This window comes from Anolis sagrei, chromosome 3, assembly GCF_037176765.1.
Source record: "Anolis sagrei isolate rAnoSag1 chromosome 3, rAnoSag1.mat, whole genome shotgun sequence".
Lineage (NCBI taxonomy): Eukaryota > Metazoa > Chordata > Lepidosauria > Squamata > Dactyloidae > Anolis > Anolis sagrei.
The window spans coordinates 52,961,256-52,987,156 of NC_090023.1; the positions used below are offsets into that span (position 1 = coordinate 52,961,256).

The 25,901-nt window shown below is 40.3% G+C and overlaps 1 protein-coding gene across 3 annotated transcripts in view; it reads left to right on the forward strand.

The window, feature by feature from the left end:
• The window catches only part of IGSF3 (immunoglobulin superfamily member 3), a 162,042-nt gene that overhangs the window by 32,186 nt on the left and 103,955 nt on the right, over positions 1 to 25,901 (forward strand). For all 3 annotated transcript variants that reach the window (XM_060770566.2, XM_060770568.2, XM_060770567.2), the window contains exon 3: positions 3,316 to 3,693. In XM_060770566.2, the coding sequence (XP_060626549.2) occupies positions 3,316 to 3,693 (378 nt within the window). The remainder of the gene's footprint in view (positions 1 to 3,315; positions 3,694 to 25,901) is intronic.

The window sequence follows — 25,901 nt, forward strand, 5'->3', positions numbered from 1 at the left end:
TTCTCATAGCCTTGGGGAATGTTCTCTGAGTTGAGGAATGTGTGAATTTCTATTGCCATGGAATATGATTTCTCCAGTACAGAGGTTCCAACCAATAATATTTGGCTTAGAGCTGAATTTTACATGAGGATGTTAGTATGTTATGTTGAACAGATCCAGATGAAACTAACCTGTACCACTGAAGCCATCTGTTGTGCTGAAAGTATGAAGATGATGTGGGCAAGTCCCACTTTCAGCATCCTTGTGGACTCTCGAAGGAGATTTAAAAAGCTTTTAAAGATTAATAAATAGGGTCTGGTTGCAGATTTTATGACACAGCGCTTGGTGGGCTCAGACTTGATAGCACAGGTTCTATCCTGACCAGCAGTTAGAGCAATTTTATATATACAGGCAGCCCCCAAGTTATGAACAGGTTTGTAGGTGTGTTCTTAAGTTGAATTTGTTTATAAGTCAGAATAGGTACTTTTAAAATGTAACTCCAGTCATATATATACAATACAATACATACGTGGATGTGTGCGCGCGCACACACACACATATATATAAACAAGCTTTGGACATGGAAGGATCAACACCCCTGTGATGTTTGTTTTGCTGTCTGTGCAAAATTTGGCTTGTGAAAACAAGGATTGGTGAAAAAGCTTCAGTTGAGATACCTTCCCCCCATTCACTCTTACAGTAGTGAATTTCCCTTCCCAGGGGTAGATTTCTCTCACTTCCTGCTGTCTTGCCCCCATTTTTAACTATGAGTCATTTGTAAACCAGATGTTTGTAACTCAGGACTGCTAGCTAGGTTGTCTTCCACCTTGGACTTCTAGTTTTCATCCTGGGCTTCCAATTCCTATCTTCAAATGGTTAAAAACATTCACAAGTACCTTTCTTTCCTTGGCATGGATCAAGTGGAGCACCACCTATTAAGCACCTTCAGCATCAGAAGCAGTTTTTGTAGCTTGGATCAGTCAGAGAGATACCCTCCTAGGCTAGGTGGAAAGAGATGAGCCAGGGTTGAAAACATTACCCAAGTACAGTTTGCCTTGTTATGGAAGCAAGGATTAGTGAGAAAGCTTCAGTGGAAATACTTTTTCCCCATGATAACTTTTTGAAGAATGACTTTCCCTTCTGGGGGATAGAAGGGGTAGAAAAAGAGTGAATGTCATGGCACACTTTATTTATTATTCATTTATTTACTTTATTTGTATCTCGCTTTTCTCTACCCTGAAGGAGACTCAAGGCAACTTTACATATAGTAACTATCCAATGCCTTTGGACAACTAACAGCTACAATACACCTAAGTTGATACGCTTAAGTTAAAAAATTAAAATTAAAATGCACATTAAAATATATAAAACACTAGCTGTGCCCTGCCACGCGTTGCTGTGGCCTATAGTAAAACTTATCAAAGTTGAGGTAGATATCTGGACTATTATGAAAGAGAGGTACCTACCTATTCCTTCCCCCTTTCTCTCCTTTCTCCTTTCTTTCTCCTTTCTACCTCTTTCTTTCTTTCCTTCTTTCACTACTTGGTTTCATCCTTCTCTCTTTCCTTCATTCCCTCCCTCTTTCTTCCTTTGCCTTTCTTCCCTCCCTGTTTGCTTCCTTCTTTCGCTTTTTATTTCCTTTTATTTCACCACCATCATAACAATAACAATAATGCAATGCATTGCCTCCGGGACCTGACACCTCTCCCATTCCCCCTAAAAGGGTCTCAGAGGAAGAATAGCATCATAATAATCATAGAAATAACAACCTTTACCCGCCACGCATTGCTGTGACCAACCTTCCCTCTTTCTCTCCTTCTTTCCCTCCTTCCTTCCTTCCCTCCCATCTTTCCTTCTCCTCTTCCTTCTCTATCTCCTTCCTTCCCCCTTTTTCTTTCTCTTCTGGCCTCTTTCCTTCCTTCTCTCTTTCCTTCTTTCCTTCCCTCCCTCTTTCTCTACATTTTCCCCCTTCCTTCACTCCCTCTTTCCTTCCTTCATTCCCTTTTTTCTTTCCTTCTCTCCTTCCTTCCTTCCCCCTTTTTCTTTCTCTTCTGGTCTCTTTTCTTCCTTCTGTCTTTCCTTCTTTCCTTCCCTCCCTCTTTCTCTACATCTTCCCCCTTCCTTCACTCCCTCTTTCCTTCTTTCATTCCCTTTTTCTTTCCTTCTCTCCTTCCTTCCTTCCCCCTTTTTCTTTCCCTCCCTCTGTCTATCATTTCTTCCTTCTCTACCTCTTTCCTTCCTTCCCCCTTTTTCTTTCTCTTCTGCTGTCTCTCTTTTCTTTCCTTCCATCTTTCCTTTTCTTTCCTTTTCTTCTTCCTTCTTTCTCTAACTTTCCTTCCTTCCCCCTTTTCTTTATCTCCCTTTCTCTTTCTTCCTTCTTTCCTTCCTTCCTGTCTTTCCTGGATTTTGACAGGGCGGGAAGGGGTGTGGTGGGGTTTGGAGGTGGCGTGAAGTAAAAGGAGGTAAGATTGGGGCAGGCGAGTGATGGAGCGTGAGGTTGTGTGTGTGTGTGCGGCAGCGGGGGGAGTGATGGAGCGTGGGGTTGCATGTGTGTGTGCGGCAGCGGGGGGGAGTGGGGTTGCATGTGTGTGTGTGTGGCGGTGGGGGGAGTGATGGAGCGTGGGGTTGCGTGTGTGTGTGCGGCGGGGGGAGTGATGGAGCGTGGGGTTGTGTGTGTGCGTGCGGCGGGGGGGTGTGTGTGCGGGAAGCGGCGCGGCGGGGCTTGGAGTAGGCATGGCTTCCGCGGAGGGAACTGTGTGCGCGCGCCAGGGAACTTGCGGCTGGGCACCAATGCGCATGCTCAGTTGTTTTGCCGTTTTGTGAGTGTGTTGTTGTGTTGTTTTTCATTTTGAGTAGATATGTTTGTACCTTGTGGGTTGTGTTATGGGCATGGCAATTTTGGTACAGTTTCGTTGGGGGGTTTTTGAGTTTTGTTTCCTCGTTGGATGCCCCTAACAAATTTATATATATAGATTGCATTCACTATTAAAATCACGCCATCCTCAATCATTTATACTTGGATATGCTTTGAATTATTCTATTTCTGCAAATGATTATATTCTGTTGGTAAATAGTCATTTAGTAATTTGAGTATTAGAAGGAAGCCACGTGTTTTATGTTTTGTCACAGATCTGCATAGCACATGAGAAATCTACCCCCCCCCCCTTAAGTAGATCTATTTCACAAAGTTTACAGAGCATGCATTTTCCTTTTGAAAAATGTGAGAGGCAGATATAGTTAAAGGTCCTACTTAAATATGAAATACTAACATATTGGATTTTTTTTTCCAAATTAAGGAACTATATCTAAATGTATCTGTTTTGATTTCTTCATCAGGAGTTGCATTTGCACAACGTCAAGTTACTGTTCAAGAAGGCCCACTGTACCGTACGGAAAATTCACACATCACCATCTGGTGCAAAGTTAGCGGCTACCAAGGACCATCAGAACAGAATTTTCAATGGTCCATATATCTCCCATCAGCTCCAGAACGGGAGGTACAAATAGTCAGCACCATGGACCAATCCTTCCCTTATGCTATCTACACTCAGCGTGTCAGGAGCGGAGAAATCTATGTAGAGAAGGTCCAAGGGGATTCAGCTCTACTGCACATCACAGAGCTCCAAGACCGGGATGCTGGCGAATATGAATGTCACACACCCACCACCGATGAAAGATACTTTGGGAGCTACAGTGCCAAGATGAAGCTAGTGGGTAAGCTGCCTTATTTTTCAGCTCTTTATTATCTTGAGATGGAGATACTTTCCTGTGTAGATCAAGCAGAGTAAACTAGCAATGAGGTCAACAACGACCCAGTTATTGGGTAACATCAGAAGATTGGTTATGTAAACAAGCATTCGGTGAATGATAATAACATTGAAGCACATAGACAGCAACCTTGGGACCAGTGCAGTGTCTCAATGTCTAATATGTTTTAGGTCTGTGCTTGAAGTTTTATAGTTTTAATGGTCAAATGTTTAGCTACATGTCTTTGTTTTAAATTTGTAGTGATTTTTTTACTATATGTGAGCCATTGAATTTTGCCATTTACTTGATGTGCACTGCTTTGTGTGTCCCCAGGGGTGAGAAAAGCAGTATATAAGTGAAGTAAATAAATAAATAAGAAATAAATAGTATTGGAGTGGGCAAAGAAGATCAAACAGCATTAGGGTAGATAAGGGAAAGCAAAATATCATGGTTTCTAAAGCTGGCCAGTGTGTAACCTCTAGCCATGGGGTAGTATTACAGCTCTGTTAGTAAATGCTATATAGCTTAGGAGTGTTATTAAACCCTTGAGTATCTGAAAAAAGCTAAAATAGTCCTGCAAAACTTTACGGAGACTATCACTTTAGCCTTTCCTTAAGAATGTGAGCAGCTGGTGTAGTTCATAGCATTTTTATTTCTTGTGACTGCACACCTGACAGATGTTTAATCTTCAGCATTTTATGGTGCTTTGTAATGGTTGCTCCATAAAGCAGCTTATAAATACTTTGTACGAGTTAATAGATAAATAAGCCTCAAGCCAAATATCTCCTAATGCACTGTGAGGACAGTGCAGGTTTCTTGTGGGATAAACTGAAGGGCCTCTCCAAGAACATTTCCTGTTTGCCTTTTAGCAGTTTTCCTGTTTGCCTTACAGCAGTTGTACTACTGGTTCACTTAAGGTTGGGTAAACCATTATCTTGGTGATTTTGGGAATTCTTTTCAAGGTAGGAGTATAAATCCCTATACTAAATATAAATACAGCTGCAAGACATTTAAATGGAGCAGATTGCTTGGATTGTGTGTTGCTAGTTTTAAAACAGTTTATATGCCTGCCTGTTTGGTTCTGGACCCTATTCAAATTCAACTTCCGAATGACTTGAGGATTTAAGGACAGCGTGCCTTCATAGGCCTCAGGTCAACCTTGCTAAAGTGCCCTCTCTTAAGTGCTGATAGTAATTAAGTAAACAGCAATGAGCAAGAGAGCCTTTTTGGCTACAGCATCGCAAATATGGAACAGTCTTTGCACTGATTTGTGTTGCTGTTTACAACACAGATGTTCTTTTTCCACCTAGCCTTTAATTTTCTACAGTGTATGTATTCTGATTTATTTATTACTGTTTTTATGAGTCTGAATGAGGCTATTTGTAAAATAGACGGATGTAATTTTTGATGGAAGTATGTGAAAAATCATGTTTACGTTATTCCAATTTTCATGTTGATGAATTTTTAGTGGAGGGGTAATTTAAAAGTTATTACCTACTATTAGTGCTGTGCATCATTTTACGAACCAAACTCTACAATTCATTTTTGGAGCTAAAATTGTTTTTGAGATTGTATGATATCTCTTGACTCATTAGGATTTTACAAGTAGATTGTTTCCAACAAACCTGAGACTCACATGGAAATTTCCAAGGAAAATATGTTTTAATGAAAAAAGCAGAAATTCAAAGAGAATGCTGATAATAGTGTTAAAATAGTGGTTTACACTCTCATCCATTCAGATGTGACTTTGGGGGCAAAGAGCTGTTTCCAAGTGTTTAATATTTCAGTTTAAAACCAAACTAATTAAATACTTGGTAGTGGAAAAGAAAAAGTGGAAGTATATAAGCAGAAAAAGGAGGAAACCCCTGAGATCAGGATAGGAGAGAGGTGTTGAATAATAGAGTGAAGGATGGAGTGAGGATGGAGACAGAAATAGATTAAGACGCTTATTAGAGGTTAGAAGAGAAGAAATGCTGTTGTTGCAGAAAAATAATATACTAGTGAGCTAGTCATTGAACTGTGGTGTTGGAGAAAAATTCTGAGAGTGCTGTGGACCGCAAGAAGATCAAACCAGTCTATACTCCAGGAAATAATGCCCAACTTCTCACTGGAGGAAAGGATATTAGAGGCAAAGATGAAGTACTTTGGCCACATAATGAGAAGACAGGAAAGCTTGGAGAAGATAATGATGCTGGGGAAATTGGAAGGAAAAAGGAAAGGGTTCAGACTAAGGGCAAGATGGATGGATGTTATCCTTGAAGTGATTGGCTTCACCGTGAAGGAGCTGGGGGTGGCTACGGACAACAAGGAGCTCTGGGATGGGCTGGTCCATGAGGTCACAAAGAGTCAGAAGCGACTGAACAAATAAACAACAACAAAATTAGACTTTTTAGGCTGTTGCATTTATTAGCACTTCAGAAACAATGAAGTATAATTGGTAGTGTCCAATCTTCAATCAAACTTATTTTTATTATTTTTATTTTTATTAAGTTCCATAGCTTCAGAATAAGAGAAATAGCTTAAAGTTACTAATACATGGATTGGAAAAAGAAACATGTCACAAAAGTTATAATAGTGACAATTAAAATGTCATGTTCGTTTCTGGCCATAAATATATACCAAACTATTGAAAGTAAAGAATTAATATCTCTGAACCCAAGATAATGTCACTTCCAAATAATTCCAAAAGGCCATCACATGAACAGAGATTCTAGTCTTAGACTGATATTTGAAGGAATGTGTGTTCAAATGTGATTGGTTGTTAAAGTTTTTAACAAGAATTTTAGAGTATAAGTATTTCTTCAAAACCCACTGTCAAAATGGCATCTGAATTAGTTTTTAAGCTTGCACTTTGGGCCTCTTAGAATAAGGAATTTCCATTATAGCCTTTGGGAGAGCAAAAACCCGAATTAATTCTGTACCTTTTGAAACTTCCAAAGGTGCTTCCCACTTGAGTATAAAAATATTAATAAGGCTTTTAAAAAGATCCGATGCCTTGGGTGAGTAGCACATGGCAGAGATTGGAGGCATGAAAAAGCCATCAACAAATGTGTTTCTTCCTATTTTTAATGGATTATATAAAGTGAAAAGTCCACTTTTAAACACTCATCCACCAAGTTTGTTCATCTAAGTAAGAAAATGTTGTATGCTTTGAAGGTGATTTATGATGATCAGACTGACCAGTGAGGTTTTGTCAAAGTAGTGCATGCTTACTGTGGTGCACATGGAACACTTGGCTGTATTTCATTAGGATTATAGAACTGGAAAAGACCACATGGGCCATCGAGTCCAACTCCTTGTCATGCAGGAAAAGCACAGTCAAAGTACCTCTGACAAATTACCAATCAGCCTCTGTTTAAAAGCCTCCCGAGGAGCTTCCACTGCACTCTGAAGCAGAGCGTTCCACTGTTGAACAGCTCTTATAGTCAGGAAGTTCTTCCTAATCTTTAGGTGGAGTCTCCTTTCTTGTAATTTGAATCCATTGCTCTTAGGCCTAGTTTCCAGGGCAGCAGAAAACAAACCTGCTCCCTCTTCCTTATGACATCCTTTCAAATATTTAAGCATGGCAATCATATCTTCTCTCAACGTTCTCTTCTACAGACTAAACACACACAGCTCTTTATGACACTTGTCATAGGGAATGGTTTCCAGATTTTTGACCATTTTAGAGTCTTTCCTCTGGACATGTTCCAACTTGTCAATGTCTTTCTTAAATTGTGGTGTCCAGAATAGGATACAGGTGAGGTCTGACCAAAGCAGAACAGAGAGGTAACTTTACTTCCCTTGATTCTAGACACTGTACTTCTTTTGATTCAGCTCAAAATCCCATTGGCCTTTTTAGTTGCTGCATCACAGTGTTGGCTCGTGTTCAACTTGTTGTCTACTGAGATCCCAAAATCTTTTTTACATATACTGTTGTTGGGCCAGACATCATCCATCCTGTATCTGTGCATTTCGTTTTTTCTGCCTAAATGAAGTATCCTACGCTTCTTCTTGATGAAATTCATTTTGTTAGCTTTGGCTCAGCTCTAATCTGTTAAGGTCATTTTGGGTTCTGATCCTGTCCTCTGGAGTATTAGCTATCCCTCCCAATTTCGTGTCATCTGCAAACATAATGAGTATGCCTTCTAAACCTTCATTCAAGTAATTAATAAAGATGTTGAACACTGGGTTGTTGTAGGTTTTCCAGGCTGTATGGCCATGTTCTAGAAGCGTTTTCTCTTGACATTTCGCCTACATTTATGGCAGGCATCCTCAGAGACAGAATCCTGTAGTGTAGGCTCATATAATCCAGTTCAAAGCAGATAATGTGGATTACCTGCTTTGATAATCTGGATTATATGGTAGTGTAGAAGAGCCCTCAGTTTTCACCTCCTTGTATATTACAAACTCCAGGAGCACATGGTCACTTCTACCTAAGATTCCTACCACTTCCACTCCATTTACAAGGTTCTCAGTGTTGGTTAGGATCAGATGCAGAATAGCTGATCCCCTTGTTGCCTCTCTCACCTCTGGACAACAAAATTGTCTGGAAGGCAAATGACGAATTTGTCGGACTTTGTATTCTTGGCAGAGTTTTCCAACAAATAGTTGAAATCTCCAATCATATAGCAGTAATCTCCAATTACTACTATATGTCTTTTTTCTGCATGTTTGGTCATCTGTGTGCTTCTCTGATGAATGTAGTCTCATCAGTGGCAGTTCCTCTCACCTCTCTATTCTGTCCCAAAACCTGGAGCATATCTTTAGGATATATGGAGACAAGGGAAGGGAGAAAAATCCCTTTATTCTTGTTTTCCTGATGGAGTTGCAACAGGAACAGCAACTACCAAAAGCAGAAACCTGCCAAAAAAAATTGACCCAAATGTTGAAGATGCCAAATAGGCCGCTTTGTCTGATGATCTCTTACATTAAACATGAAACAGTGAAAGTTACTGTAATGAAAGAGATTTAGTATTTAAAAGCTTTTGGGATGTGTATCTTCAATAATTATTTGGCTATGGATAGCTTCCCTGCTCAAACACACTCTCAGTCATATTTGGCTGCTTGTTTTGTAATATATCCAAACATTATGAATTGGAAAAATATATATTCCGAGCTTGGCAAGTTTGATGTATCTTCTTTATCAAGCGTAGATGAATAACTAGAAATACACACTCAAGAAATGCTTCTGAGAGATAAGTGAGTTGCTGCATTTCATTTTTCTCAGAAGAGGCACCAAACTTCGTTCTTTCATCACATTATAAATTTTTAATTCCCTCATTAGGTTTTTCAGCTTTTATTTGGCAGCAGACTGACCCAGGGGACTGTGTGGGAGTGGGATTTTTAGTTTATCTGAGGGCTATGAAGGGTGTGGGGGAAGGGGGCAGATGCAGAATGTTCAAACTGCATTTGCTAGTTTGTGGTGCCACTTAGTGCCCCTGCCGTTTGTGGTAGACATTTAATTGATCATTTTGTCTTTGCTGTTATTTAAAGATGTTCTTTCTGGGGGCTGATTCTGATGTAAAGCTGTATGAAGGCAGAAGTAAAAGCCCTTCTGCTTGGCAGAAAATGCTCCTTGAGATCATGCTACTTTCAGATAATGCTAGTGAAACTGCTTATACACAGAGCAGTGGTCAGGTCGGTTTGCTTTAGTAATAGAAGTAGTATATATACTCAAGTATGAGCCTAGTTTTTCAGGCTGAAAAATCTCCCCTCGGCTTATATTCGGGTGAGGATCCTGGTGGGAAGGTGTGGGGCTGAAAGAAGGGCTGCTTTCAGTCCCACGCCTTCCTGCCAGGACCCTCACCTCTCCACACAGCAACCCAGCTCTCTTTCCTCTCCTGCGCAGCATGCACCTTCCCCTCTTCCTCTTTTGGCTCCAGTCTTTCCCACTCTTTATACATATACACATAGTATTTTCCCCAAAATGTATAGTTAACATAAACGGTGGTGATTATTAGGATACGTCAGCACAATCAGAGTTGGATAGCCTTTATTTATTTATTTATTTACAGTATTTATATTCCGCCCTTCTCACCCCGCAGGGGACTCAGGGTGGATTACAGTGTACATATACATGGCAAACATTCAATGGCATAGACCCACAACACATATAGACAGACAGAGGCTATTTAACATTCCAACTTTTTCTGACCACCAGGGGAGCTGTCGCTTCACCATCCATCTGCAACACTGATGAAGTACTTTTCTCATTCCCCCCATACTTGCTGGAGATTTTTATGGCCTCGTAAATTAGTTAAATTAGCCTCCCCACTTATAAGTGGTACCTAATTTTCCTACTTGACAGATGCAACTATCTTTTGGGCTGCAAAGGTCAACAACAAGCTACACAAATTTAGCCAGAAGCTCACCCCAACCCAGGCTGGCTTAGAACTCATGACCTTTCAGTCAGTAGTGATCTTAATGCAGCTGACTCCCACCCACGACAGTCCCAGTGCCGTCTTATCTTATATTGCAGTTTTACGTAAATATTCAAGAACATTTAACCTCCTGATGCCTCAATTAATGTAATTTTATTGGTATCTATTTTTATTATGAAATTTACCAATACCTGCTGCATTTCCCACCCTCGGCTTATGCTCAAGTCAATAAGTTTTCCCAGTATTTTGAGGTAAAATTAGGTGCTTTGGCTTATATTCGGATTGGCTTATACTCGAGTATATATAGTATTTGGGTGTAAATCGATGAAGACATAAACTTTCAAGATTTGCAAAAAACCAGAATATTGGTCTTGATAATCCTTGTTAATTTTAGGTGCCACTGATCAAGTAGAAGTCTTGTGACATTGTTACTCATCTTGAGGCCCCAAGGGGAGAAAGGCGGGGTATAAATACAGTTAATAATAATTCAGTTTCCCTCTTCTCTTGCACATCCATGCTGCATTTTCTGTCCTGTTCTTACCTCAAAAATTTCAGTGTAAAAAAATGTCATGTTTTAGTTGCCCTTGAGAGTATCTTCACCTAAGGGGTTTTTTTTTGTTTTTTTTGTCGTGTCAGGAGTGACTCCTGGTGTGAGAGAATTGGCCGTCTGCAAGGACGTTGCCCAGGGGACGCCTGGATGATTTGATGTTTTTTTATCATCCTTGTGGGAGGCTTCTCTCATGTCCCCGCATGAGGAGCTGGAGCTGATAGAGGGAGCTCATCCTCCTCTCCCCGGATTCGAACCTGCGACCTGTCGGTCTTCAGTCCTACCGGCACAGGGCTTTAACCCACTGCGCCACTGGGGGCTACCTATGGGTTGAAAATCCATACCAGGGAAGGTAGTGAAATTTCTGTCTGCCTGAGGTAGTTCTTTTCTACACAGCCAAATTTTGAATGACCTTTATCATCTGAACTGTTTACCTGGTTCAAGCTATTTCCATATGCTTCCAGTCACTGTGGAACAAAAGAAAACTTAAGATGGATTTAGGTGATTTTGAAGCCATGTAGACCTAGAGTGGTGAAAATAATCCATTAGCTGTACTAATTGCATAAGTTGGTAATATTTATTGTTGTTGTTTTTACATCTGAGATGAGCCAAGCACATGAAGATGTTTATGGCAGACGCGAATCCAGCCTCCTTTTAACAGGATTCACTTATTATTTGTCTATATGAGATGATCATTGAATATGACAGGTGTTTAGCATCAACCACATCTAAAACATTGCTTATTGGACCGGTCAACCCTGAGGTCTACTTCTGGGACACTAAAATGGAACACCATGTGTAAAGTATTATAGTGGATTGAATGCGTGTTGGGAAATGTGAACGGAAGCTTTACAGAAACCTGTTGTCTTTTGTTTCTTAGTCCCCTGGAATAATGCATGGCAAAAACAACCAAAGAAGTCCACCTGCAGGGTTCAAAACATTGATAAAGAACCTTCATAATCTAAGATGCCATTTTCTTGAAGTCACAGCAAGCTCAGAAGCTGTTTGCTGGATTTCTCCTCTTCCGGCACTGATGATTTGCCATGGGCTGATTCCACTTGGCAGCCACTTAGAACAGAAGGAATAAATCATGTTGCATTGTGCTTCTTGGCTTTATATCTCTTAGTTTCTCATTAACATCAAACTGCCTTCTGGGCCCGAGCTCTGTTCTAATGGGGCCCGTGGCCATCAATAGCTCATATTTTATTCTGCTTGTCTACTGGGGCACAAGTGGCTTTACTCAGTGGGAAATTAGTGGTAAGATTATACTATAATTCAAAGAGATCTCTGAATTATTACTTTTTCCATAGTAATGGTTCTTCTGTGTTCTTGAGACATGCATTTCTCTTGGAAGATATGCTTGTCCTTGGTGTGAAGGCTAAGCACTGGCATATGTGTTAATTGCTTTCTATCCAGGGTCAAACTTAAATATGGGTTTCTGAGAAATGTGCCCCCTGAACCTATTATAGTGAATGGCAATAGTTAAAAAAGAGAAAAAAGCTCCCATCAGTGGTAACAGAGAAAGCTCTTTAATTGTCACATTTGGCATATGTTTTCATAGGATGGGTAAAGAAAATAAATTTTAAAAAATAATGTGTCTGGAAGCATCAAAATTCTTCTCCAGCACTAAGTACAGCTCACACCCTATGCTGGCATCTATGTAAACCAGAGGTATCCAACTTCAGAAGCCCTTGCCAGCTTGTCCAATGGCCATGAGGGTCACAAGTTTGACACCTGTGATGTAAATCAAAAACTGCAAGCATTCTTCAATATTTACGGGGTTCACTTTTGCAGATTTGATTAATATGGACAGAAGCTGACAATAGATGGAGGACCTGGAGATCCCTAAAGAAAATACTTCTTTAGGCATTTGCAGATCCTCCAATGTCGTTCTGTGATCAACTTCACCATGCAGTTTTGTTGAAGGACCTGGAGATTCCCTTAGGTAAAAATTATAGCATTTTTTAAATTCACAGTTTTTCTACTTTTGCGGTGATCCTGCACCCCATCTCCCAGTGAATGTGAAGAGCTGCTGTATATGGAACTACATACTGTATGTGTAGCATGGCAAACTGTATATGTAGAATGGCATGAGAATTTTGGCTTTATCAATATGTTAATTCTTAATTTCTTGATTGTGATGTTGAAATAACAATAAGTACTGTTATTCCTGTTTTGAGTACAGTACTGTAAAAATAGAGCACAAATTACAGCAGGAGGAAAAAATATATTACTGGACGTATGCGGTGAGTATCCAGTTCGAAATAAATTATGATGATGGCAGTTTACCTCTCAGGAACCGTCCTGCAAATAGTCATGTTTTTGTTCCCTGATACCTAGAAATTATAAGACTTAGTAGCCGTGCAAAACATGTATCTGGAAATATATAATCCAATTCAGATTATATAGGTTGAGGTGGACAAAATATGTCCCTTTAGGTGTTGTTGGACAGTAGTTCCCAGCATATCTGACTTTGGTTCACTCTGGCTATAGGTGTTGCTGGGTTTTCAACATAGCAATATGGGACAGTTCTCTTGGCTATCAGATCAGCTCAAGACTGGTCTAGCCAGATGACCTCATGTGACCATGAAATCCTTGTGAATTCTTTGTTTCACAAGACTTGAGGTGGACCTTACAGAAGACTGACTCAAGTTCAATTCAACTTATAGTAGTTAGCTGGTGAGTAGAAAGAACGGGCACCAGCCATGCTTGCAACAGATGGCCCCTCACAGCATTTGGTATGTAATTTGAGACATACACAGCATTTGGTATGTAATTTTGCTGCATACCAAATGCTCAGAGGTCAGTTGATGTTTGGAGCACAGCTGATGCCTGGCATTTCTGCTTTCAACAGATTTGAAAACAAGACACTCGGAGTGCCATATATGGCTTCCCCATGGGACAGATTTTTCAATTGTTGAATACATATATCACATACAAAATGGGATGCTTCAGACCCAGGACTGGGGGTGATGAGAGTTGCAGGCAGCAACATCTGGGGTGACCATATGATTCCCACCATGCAATTAGGAACCAGATCCTATCTGATCTTAGAAGTTAAGCAGGATCAACAACAACAACATTTTATTTATATTCCACCCTATCTCTCCAAGGGGACTCAGGACAGATCACAGTACACATACACGGCAAACATTCAATGCCATTTTGGATAAACAATACAGAGTCAGACAGAACAAAAGAAGGTATGTTGTGTCGATGTTAACGTCCCATTTTTTGGAAGGTTGATCAGTCCTGATTAGTACTTGAATGGGAAACTGCCAGGTAATATCATCTTCTGGGAACTATATTATAGGTAAGGAACTGGCAAAACCACCTCTTGAGTATTCTTTATGTAAGAAAACCCTATGAAATTCATGGAGCTACCTTAAGTTAACAGGTGACTTTTAAGTATGAGCATAAGTACATTTTGATTTTATTGCTAGTTCATGTCTGGGAGGTCTAAAATCCATTTCATTTCTCTCCCTAAAGCCCCTTCCCTGAACGATTTAACTTTAAAAAGCAGCCAAAATAGACAAAGGAAATGTGACTTTCTGATCCATTTCATGTTTTTCCTTTCATTCTTGGTGTATTTGGTAGTTCCTGAAGTTTTGTGAGGGACATAGGATATAAATTTGACACCCCCCCCCCCCAAACCCATTGAAATTATTCACTGCTTGTTTTGGAAACTGTCTGAAATAGATCATGTTAGCATTGACAGAATCCAAGACCATCCTGTAGTGCTTTGAGCCCCGGTCTCCCAAGTCCCTTTCTGATATTTGGACTGCTTCACCACCTTCACTCTTTTACCATACCAGCTGTCTTTACCACTTCTCTCCACTCCACTGAACTGTTGTTACTTTTGTCCTGACTCTAATTCTGTTTTGGTAAACTTGACTGTGCACCTGGAACATGTCAGAATCTATCACTTCATTTTCCTCTTTCAGGCAATGTTTTCGAAAAAATGAGAGGTGTGTGATAAATCTTGTCTGCTTTCTCCAGCGATGGGAGTCAGCCTACTGGGGAAAGGTGATAGCAGGCATTGAGCATTTCAACCTTCAGATTTTCAGGTGTGGCATGGTGACTTGTAAAGTAAATCAAAACAAGAAGTAGGTGCACCACTCTTTTTGTTTTCCTGATTGTTAAAGGGATTTTAGAGATATAAATCCTGCAAGAAGACTGGAAGCTCTCAGAACAATGCACTGTTGCCATAGCTAAACTGAGCCCTGCACAATGGAGATGTACTTTATCTACATCCTCTGGTTTTGTTTCCTCTTTTCTTGAAAACTGTATAGGACATATAAATCATTATGTTGGGAGTTTAGGATTGACATGGTAGTTTCAAGCAGTGATGCATTCAGCTTAAGATTTTAACTGACACTGGTTGACATGACATTCCCCAAGCAGAAGTGCATGAAATTGCTTCACAACAGAGGGAGATTATTTTACATTCCCATCAGTTAGATATTATCTTGTGCCTTGAAATTAACATGCTTTGTAATCCTGCCAAATTTCTGTGTTTGTTTGCTTTTAAATACTGCTATTGTCTTGATTTTTGTCTTGTTAACAATGAATTTTCAGGTTAATGGTACATTATGTATAAGACGAATGGAAGTGTGGAGAGCAATTGTTTTTGCCTGGATGGTGTACCACTTAATTAGGTTGTTTTGCTGCTGCTGTTCTAAAAAGGAAGTGTGATTTAAGACTTCAGTCTTACTTCCTCTCCTTACTTTGCATACCTTATTCCAAATAGTTGCTTAGTTTTTCTGAAGAAAGCAAGATAAGGTATTCACATTTTGATAATTAGCTCCATCTGGTAGTTTATCAGATTCTCAATGATATATTTGATTTTTATCGTATGATCCGGCTATTTTCCATTTTATCTTGCTTTAAAGAAGCAGAAATGGGTGTCCTAGAAACAAAATGTGTAGTGCTGTTAGGTGAAGAGTTGTAGTGGCACAGCACCAACTTGTTGTGCAGTGGGTTAAATCCTTGTGCCGGCAGGACTGAAGACTGACAGGTTGGAGGTTTGAATCTGGGGACAGAGTAGATGAGCTCCCTCTGTCAGCTCCAGCTCCTCATGGGGGACCTTAAGGGAAGCCTCCCACAAAGATGATAAACCATCAAAACATCCAGGGGTCCCCTGGGCAATGTCCTTGCAGCTGGCCAATTCTCTTACACCAGAAGCAACTTGCACTTTCTTAAGTCGCTCCTGACATGAAAAAAACCAGCTTGTAAGAACATAGGAGCCATATGAGCCCGATAACCCCAAAAGACTATCCAATTCAGCATTCTGTTTGTGTTGTGGCCAACTTGTTGTCTCTGGTGAGGGCACTGCATCCTCCCTAACGTGCTCTTCTGGTATTCATGGCACATTGTCTCTGATTTACAGGAATAATATCTTGATTATTTATTTATTTACCCTATTTATATTATATTATTTATTTACCACCTTATTCTACCCGGAAGGGGACTCAAGGTGGCTTACATATAGGCAATTATTCAATGCCTTCAAACACACACAATTGCAATAACATTAAGATCAGGCATGTAGCCAGGGGGGGGGGGCTTGGGGGGCTTCAGCCCCCCCCGAAATTCTCATGGTGGTTCGCGAAAAGGCCTTACTGGTGCATTATTTAAACTGTTATGTTTATTAATATCATGATTTGATCACCATACTCAATATATCCCATATGCATGGGGGTATTGGGGTAATGATACAAAAGGTTTGCTAGGCTAGACCCTCTTTCACTCAGATTCAGCCCCCCCCCCCCGAAACTCAGCCCCCCCCGAAACCCCCCCTGAAATTTTTTTAGCCCCCCCCCCAAAACGAAATCCTGGCTACGGGCCTGATTAAGATTAAATTAAATTAAATTAAAATTAATGCATACTATGCAATTAAAAACATTAGTAGCCAAGTATAGCCTTATCTCTCATGAATTTGTACCTAGCCTGATTTTTACAGTCTGTTTTCCAGAATGATTGACACTTATCATTTTCTTTACACTTTTAAAAAATGACAAAGGTTGTGTAACTGAATTTTGTTTAGCCATACCTCAACAGCCTATCTCCAATACTGTATTATGAAATTTAGAGCCATGTTGTGCATATTTGCCTGTTGTCGAATTTAGTATTTCCCAGTATATGCACATAGATTTGCAGCCTCCAAAGTAAAAAAAAACCTTTAAATATATACCATTTTACTCCCAGAACAGGTATCTTGCAGTTCTAACATTCCATTTCTTCCAGACCCTTCCATGCTGTAGCAAGGTAGGGCAATACATTGTATGTCTGAAGCCAGATGTTTGTTGCAGTTATAATAGAAACGGATGGATGGATACAACTGAGCACAAGTCAGAAGCCAAGTCAAAAGAACAACCAGATCAGAGGTCTTCAGAAGAAGACAAATAGCAGGCTGCAATCAGCAAAGGCAAACTCCAAGGTTTACGATCAATGTTTCACCTTTGAGATCTGACAAGGGTCATGCCATCCTTTTCAAAACAGAACATAAACGGCTTGAAAATCTGTTTGAAATATTAGAAAAAGATCTTTTTATAGTCAAACAAGGCTTTCAGGAATGGTGTTTCTCTTCATTGCTAACCTCATTGTTGTGTACCTTTAAGCCATTTCTGACTTATGGTGACCCTAAGATAAATCTATTATGGAGTTTACTGGAGCCGAGATCATGTGAACCTACTGAGGTTACCATGGTCAAGCGGGGAATCAAACCCTGCTCTCCAGAGTTGTAGTCCAGCACTCAAACCAGTACAGCCCTCTGGCTCCCCTGATTGACCCAGAGCAGTGGTTCTCAACTTGTGAGTCCCAGATGTTTTGGCCTTCAACTCCCAGAAATCCTAATAGCTGGAAAACTGACTGGGATTTCTGGGAGTTGTAGGCCAAAATACCACAGGTTGAGAACTACTGATCTAGAGGCTGCGGAAACAGTCCAGGGGCTGGAGGAAGGTCACATTGTGCTCACTACTGTCCTCACATGATCACTAAATGAAGAAGCCAGCACCAACAGGGTGTGAAATTACTTTAGATGTGACTGCTGTGTATATATCTATAACTGAAACATATGTGGTTCTCATTTATTAAGGAGTAGAGGGATTTCAGTGCTTGTCCCCACCTAGAGATAGGCAGACATGGAAAAGAAACCCTGAAAAAAATGGGGGGGAAAACATTTTTTGCCATTTTTTTCCAAAGCCATTTTTCTCGGAAAAATTGAAAAGTGTATAAAATATGCTATTTTCCAATGATAAATAATATAAAGGTAAAAGTTTCCCCTGACATTAAGTCTAGTCATGTCCGACTCTGGGGGGTGGTGTTCACCTGCATTTCTAAGCTGAAAAGCCAGCATTGTCCATAGACACCTCCAAGGTAATGTGGGCAATACCTATTGATCTACTCACATTTGCATGTTTTCGAACTGCAAGGTTGGTAGAAGCTGGGCCTAACAGCAGGAGCTCACCCCACTCACTGGATTCGAACTGCCAACCTTTCAGTCAACAAGTTCAACAGTTCAGCGGTTTAACCCGCTGTGCCACCAGGGGGGCTTTATGACATGGTATTCAAACTATGTAACATGAAGACCTTAATGAAAGATTTCTGAAACTTTTTATTTCTGCAAACTTTATTTCAATTTTTCCAAGAAAAAAAAAAGGCTTTGGAAAGAAACCCTGTTTTCCCCCAATTTTTCTGGGTTCTTTTCCAGGCCTTCCCATGTCTATCCTCACTTAGGTCTTCACAGTGCTGTTTGAAGTACTAAAGCAATTTCTTTCCCAGCCCCAGCATGGGGTTGGGGAAGTACTTTACTCCCTTCCAGTGAAGGGAGAAAAAATAGTCCTGGAGGGCCCATTGGATTGTGGGCCCTGCTCACCTCACTTGCTCACGAGACGCTGACCCACCCACCCACCTCCACTGCGGTGTACTTTTCAAGGGTCACCAATTGGGGGGATTTTTCACCTACACCACACTGTTCAATCCATGGCAAATTGAGTGAGAGGGTCCTCAATAGGCTTCAAGTGTATGGCAGGCACTTTTCGGGGTACCCCACAGGTAGGGGAGAGTGTGGTTAAATTCTCCACCCATTTTACCTGATGGGTCCCTGTGGGAGCAACATGTGGGTTGCATCTGGGCACCATGGTGTCTCGCTCTTTTCAGAGAATGACCACTGTTTTGCCTTATGACATATCAAAATCAAGTGTAAATTCAAATTCAAGTTCATGTACAAGTTCAAGTTCATGTTTAAATTCTGTAATTCAACGACAGATCACACAGAGATTGATTGGTAACATATAGTAAAATTGGCCATAGTTAACCCACAATGTGGTGTGTCTCGTGATTTCACTGGTGGGAGAACAATTTGGTTTCTGCAGCTGTAGAGAAGCCTTGCTGAACGGCTGCTACAAAACATCATCTCCCTTCTCTTCTTTTCCCTAGTTCTGATGAACCGTTGCAATGGTTAAATAGCCCTCTGGTATTTGAAGCTGCCTGGGGACCTCTTTCAGTTTGCTGACAGCTCCTGTTGCCATTCCTGGCAGTTATGCAGAAATAATGGGTTGCCTGGGCAAAGAAAGAGGGCAGAGCTGGGCAGGTTTCTCTGCCTCTGTGCCTCAGAACCGTCTTTCAGCATTAAGTAGTGAAAGTGATAACTATAAGTGCAGCTGGTAACATACGGCACCCATTCCCCGCCTTAGCAATTGCTCAGTGAACTCTGAAAGCAGAATGCGGTCCCTGTAGCTTCAGCCAGATGCAGTGCTCAGAAACCCCATAATGGAAAGAAGCCATTATTCTATTACCAGTGAAAATTTCCCATTTCATGTCCTTGCTATTCTCGGCCTGTTTTTTTTTTTCCAAGAAAGATTTGGTATACTTTATTTTTCAATCATCTCTTTCTCTTTTCCCCCCTCTGCTTTCTGTAACTCTCTTCAAAATTGATTTTCCTTGTTGGACCGGTTCGCTGTCTTTCCTTCGCCCTGTTACATTTGAGGACAAGAGGCAGCTGTCAGCACAAGTGAACCCAGAGCTGTATTTTGGCAATTGCAGTTTATGAGTTCAGTCTCTCTATTACTCCCAAAGGGAATGCAAGCAAGACAAAGATATAGCTTTATAAACCCAAGTTCACACTTTAAGAGGCCTTTCATTGGTCAATTTAACTTAGAATTTGTTGTTGACAGTGATCATGGTTGTGTACCAGCCCGTGTCATGAGTGTCATGAAGTGAGATGGTCTTGGTTAGAGTCTCAAAAAACTGCTTTAAATGAGCATGGGAACATTATCTAAAAGTAAATGTTTCCCCTGACATTGTCTAGTCGTGTCCGACTCTGGGGAATGGTGCTCATCTCCATTTCTAAGCCAAAGAACCGGTGTTGTCCATAGACACCTCTTAGGTCATGTTGCTAGCATGACTGCATGGAACGCTGTTACTTTCCTGCAGAAGCGGTACCTATTGATCTATTCGGATTTGCATGTTTTTGAATTGGCAGAAGCTGGGGCTAACAGTGGGAGCTCATCCCGCTCCCCAGATTCGAACCACCAACCTTCCAGTCAGCAAGTTCAGCAGCTCAGCAGTTTAACCACTTGCAGAATTTTCCGTCCACTGTTGAATCCTAGGGATAAAATAATCTTTTGTCTTTCATGTTAATGTTTTCTGTTTTTTAATTGTGTTTAAATGCTTTATTAATTGTTGTAATATAGTATATTTTTACTTGAAGTATTTCTTTAGCACTTTTAATGTATTATTATTGTTATTATTATTATTATTTCATACCTGCCTCTCCTCGTGGCTCGAGGCAAGTTACAAAATAGTTAAAACACATAAACATTGTAAAAATACCACAAATACACACATTAAAATGTATTTTTATAAAAGATACATTGTTTTAATGTACTTTGTTTTTTTTACTACTATATATATTCATATGTAATTTGTCCTTGTGTTTAAGTCAAGGGCATTTTTCAGAGCCAAAATCAGGGGATTTTGCTATGACCAGTGAATAAGTTGAGGGTTATTCTGTGAAGAGGGGAAAGCACTAATATTACCTTATGCATACAGTTGCCCTTGGCACTACCATTTCCCTGCCTAGGCATTCAAAAAAAAAAAAAAAAAAACCAGAAGTGGGGCCATGGTGGAGACAGTAGAGGGGGGTTGGTGCTGTTTTTAAATTTCTCCCATGATGGAAAAAGTTCTTGGTATTCAGTATTCTACTTGGTGATTATTCTGGTTGTGATAAGAGTTTAGGAACAATATTCACATTGTACCATGGACCCAGACTTTTTGGGTTGATTTTTTGACTAAATTTCTCAACTGATCCATGAGTATATAGAGTAGGTATGAACTGTGTTGGCTTTCATCCAAGGGAAAGGATAGAATATAAATTAAATTAAATTAAATGTAGTAGCTTTTTCAAACTTGGAGGTTCAGTTTTATAGACTTTGCCTGTGACCTTCCAGATATTTTGGACTACCACTGCCACAATTGTAGGTCTAAACATCAGAAATCCCAGTGCCTTTTCTTATAAAATCAAGTTATTGCCACTTTTCTTAGAACACCAAGCACTGCACAGCTTTTTTATTATTATTATTATTATTATTATTACCCTGCTTTAACTCCCCAAAGGGGGCTCAAAACGGCATGACATGAAAGTATTGGTATCTAATTTAAAATATATAAATATGCAAACATTAACACAAAAACAGTATTTTAAAATTTTAAAATTCAGTTAAAATCCATCAAACATATTCAAAGTTAAAAACCATAGCATCCCCTGACTAGCTCTTAAACACCTTAATCTTTAAATGCCTGTTTGAATGAAAAGATTTTATCCTGCCGCCGGAAGAACAGCAAGGAGGGAGCTATTCTGGCTTCCCTCGGTAGGGAGTTCCATAGTTTAGGGGCAACCACCAAGAAGGAAGGCCTGCTCTCTCAATCCCACCAACCAAGCTTGTGATGGGGGTGGGACCGAGAGAAGGGCCTCTCCTGAAGATCTCAGGGCCCGGGCAGGTTTGTACAAGGGGATGCGTTCAGCCAAATAGCATAGACCTGAACCGTAATCTATTAGCTTTGCTTTATGTTAATACATGTAATCCAAAATGATTTCGGAAAGCATTTGAAATATTTTTCACGCTGTCATGGCCTTAAGACCTTTCTGTGCCCTCATTTCTATGTGCGATAGCTCTGTAAGCGGTCTTCATGTACATCTGTTAGCATTACTGTCCAGGTTATGGCATGTCATTACAAGCAAATGAAAAGTAATATTTTTGCAATAATATGCCAAGTTCCAGTGTGTGCATTGCTGACTAGAGATAAAAGGCCAACATGTTTGGACTTTTCATTTTAACATCCAGATCTGGAGCTTTGCAAATAAGGCTGAAAAAGTATTAAGCCCACAAATGTTTAATAGCCCACCTGTCCTCCCTCATATGCTTATGTTAGGCAAGCACCTATTATAGGAAAGCTGCTTTTGCATTTATGGCTGTCACATATTGAGGAAAACATTTATTGGACCTACACATACTGTTATATGTACTGATCAAAAGATTAATTGGTCCTAGAGCACATGTGTCAAAGGCAACACAAAGTTTTCAATGCCAGGGCAATATAATTACATTTATACAGTCATAATTACAAACATGCTTTTGAAAGCAGCCATAAGGCTATTTATTTATCGCGTCAGGGGCAACCAGACCATTGTATTACATTTCTAACAGAACAAAACAAACAAACAGACAAAACACAAAGTTTGCAAGCTTGGTAGTTGATTAAATGCCCTTTGACCAGTATCTGGTCACTTGAAGTGCCTCTGGTGTTGCCGCAAGGAGGTCCTCCATTGTGCATGTAGCAGGGCTCAGGTTGCATTGCAGCAGGTGGTCTGTGGTTTGCTCTTCTCCACACTCGCATGTCGTGGATTCCACTTTGTAGCCCCATTTCTTAAGGTTGGCTCTGTATCTTGTGGTGCCAGAGCGCAGTCTGTTCAGCGCCTTCCAAGTCGCCAAGTCTTCTGTGTGTCCAGGGGGGAGTCTCTCATTTGGTATCAGCCATTGGTTGAGATTCTGGGTTTGAGCCTGCCACTTTTGGACTCCCGCTTGCTGAGGTGTTCCAGCGAGTGTCTGTAGATCTTAGAAAACTATTTCTTGATTTAAATCGTTGGCGTGCTGGCTGATACCCAAACAAGGGATGAGCTGGAGATGTCACTACCTTGGTCCTTTCACTATTGGCTGCTACTTCCCGCTGGATGTCAGGTGGTGCAATACCGGCTAATACAGCTGATGTGGCTCTTGCTGAAAATGTACATGACACCTCAGTCCTAAAGCAATTTTTTCCCCATGTCAGGAGCGACTTGAGAAACTGCAAATCGCTTCTGGTGTGAGAGAACTGACTTTCTGCAAGGATGTTGCCCAGGGGACACCCGGATGTTTTTGATGTTTTACCATCCTTGTGGGAGGCTTCTCCTGTGTCCCCGCATGGGGAGCTGGAGCTGACAGAGGGAACTCATCTGCACTCTCCTCAGATTCGAACCTCCGACCTGTCGGTCTTCAGTCCTGCCGGCATAAGAGTTTAACCCATTGCGCCATGGGGTCTCCTCTAGAGCAAATGAGACCTCAACTTTTACTAAAAGGCACATTAACTAAACTGAGTTTGTTGTACTTCAGACATACTTTGAAATGTGACTCATTGAAAAAGATGATAATGCTGGCTAAAGTGGAAGGCAGTAAAGAAAGAGGAAGACCACATTACAGGTGGAGGAGGAGGAGGGTAGTTGATCACTGGAGGGTTTCTCATTCATATGCACCCTATAAGTCGAAGTCAGCAAGCAACAACAAACTGATCCCATTGGTTCTGACGGTGAATTGTCTGTCTGATGCTTTGTGTGTGAAAGGCCCAGCAGATCACCCACCTTCCTATTTGCTTGGAAAATCTAAAATGTTCTCTCAGCTGCATGGGGAGCCACTTATAGCTCAGCAGGAAGAAGAACATGTTCTGAAATAGGAGAGAAATGACCTCTTTCCAGTATACAAAATCTTCCTTACCTGAAGATGATCTTTACTCCCCACACATTTATAGCTGTCTTGCTTGCTTGCTTGCTTGTTTAAAACCCTTCCCCTTTCCCCTCCTTGTTAGTTACAACAATGAAATATGGAGATATTATTTTGCTTTCTCTTTAGCTGTTTCAGAGCTTTCCACTCCACATGGAGGGTTTATTATTTTGCAAAGTAAAATTTAATGATTTGAAGGTGTGATAAAATTGTACTTGTTCAGTATTCATTTTGGATCCCTGTGGCGGACTAATTCTAGCTTGAAAGAACCCAGTCACATCCAGGTGAATGCCAAATAATATTAAGGGTGGAGATTTGTGAAATCAATTGGAAGAACTGAAAAGCAAAGGGTGGGGCAGGGAGATGCTGCACAAGGGCTACTGAATTATTGGGACCTTGTGTAACAGAAGTTTTCCTTTTCAGTCCCTCACTCTTTGACCATAAAATGTGAAAGGAAGAACAAAGCTTATTGAACGGCACTTTGTTTGCACTGAAAAATCTGCAAACATTGTATTGTTTTATCTCAACCTTTCTTCCTCTCATCTGGCCTTTTAAAAACCTGTCCTTTCACAACCCATAGAAGAGACCTATTCTTCTATTGTGAGCAAGTCATGCAATCCATTCTGCACCCAGGAGGAAACAGGAGCCAAATGCAGAAGGGGAGTTTATGGGAAGCAAATAGCTCAATATGACTTCCATAAGCATACCCTGCCATATTGCATATTGTTTTAGTTTGTGACACTTTTTGATTAAGTCATGTTCAGAAGCTGTGACCAGATTTATTAGGAATGAGCTGCCCTTTGGTATTGACAAGCAATAGGAGACATCTTCAGTCCGACTGAATCTCAGCTTAGGCTGACGATAACGGTTTTACAGCCTTTATCTGATACAGGTTTAAGAGGATTTGTCAAGCCCATGGAGAATTACTTTAAGTCAGCAAGCAACATACAGCTTCATAGGCCACTTATTCTTAACTGAGCTTATCAGTATTTAATTTTTCTTCTGCAATGGTTATCAATAAATTGCTTATACAACAATTTATTTCGGTCCATAGACCATCAGTAAAACCAACAGTCATTATAAATTCTCTCATCTCAGGAGAAGTCCGTTGTACAAGATACATCTACATGGTTTTAAGTAATACCCCTATCGGAGGTTAGTTGCTTTCTCAGCTTTGTTGCCACTGTGAGGAATTTTGCCACTATGAGAGTCACACTGTGGCACTTGTCCTCTAAAAGATATCTAACAATCCTCTGTGTGGTATGGCTAGTCATGTGGGACAGGATTGGATATAAAAGTTGGCTATGTTGCACTGTGTAGTAGCAGCACTGCAATAAAATGTGTTCTGTTGTTTCATTTCCTCCACAGGGGCATAGTCTTTGCTTTAAATTGTTTATAGTGAATGGAAACTAAATGTTTTATATTATGCATGTTTATTGGGTTACCTATATAATTATATTTTGTTGCCAAGGTAAGTTGGAAGCTACTGATCGAATAAATAACAGGGTGAGCTAGAGTGGGTCACTCCATAGAAAGCGGCCTCTATCTTCCCAGCAAATGACCCTCAACTTATCCATGCCCCCCCCCCCACTTGCTTATACATGAGTTTAATACATATGTGAAAATATACGGTACTCTTACTGTAAGATTTATTTTGGACTATAATTAGAAGAGAAGATAACCAGTCAGGAAACTGATAGCAGAAAGGGACATATTTCTATTTCAACATGAGGCCACACTCAATTCAGCAAGAAAAAGACGACTTTTGCATTTATGATCGCCCATGCATAAGATTGGCTTTTTCAACAAGTCCTTTTCAAATGAATTATCTCTCTCATGTTTCTGAGTAAAACAGCTAGTCTAATGTTTTGATAAGCTCAAGTAGTGTGCTATTTTTACTTTCACTTTAACAGGCATAGGATTGCACCCTGCCGTTTAAGAGAAGCTAAGTAAGAGATTGGCTGGTGGAATTAGAAATTTAAATTAAAATCATATATTTTATTAAAGTTTGACATAATACTTTTTTGAGCTTGAATGGTTCTCCAACTTTCAGAAATATTGGTCTTCAGAACCAAGGTAAAATTTGGGGGCATAGGAGCTACTTCATTACGTAAGCGGTATGTAGGAAATGGCAGAATTTTTACTGCTTCTGTAACATAAAAATTAATTCAAAAAATGTAATACATACGTAATTATAGTGGTTTCTGGTGCATGACAACTTGCACCAGAAAG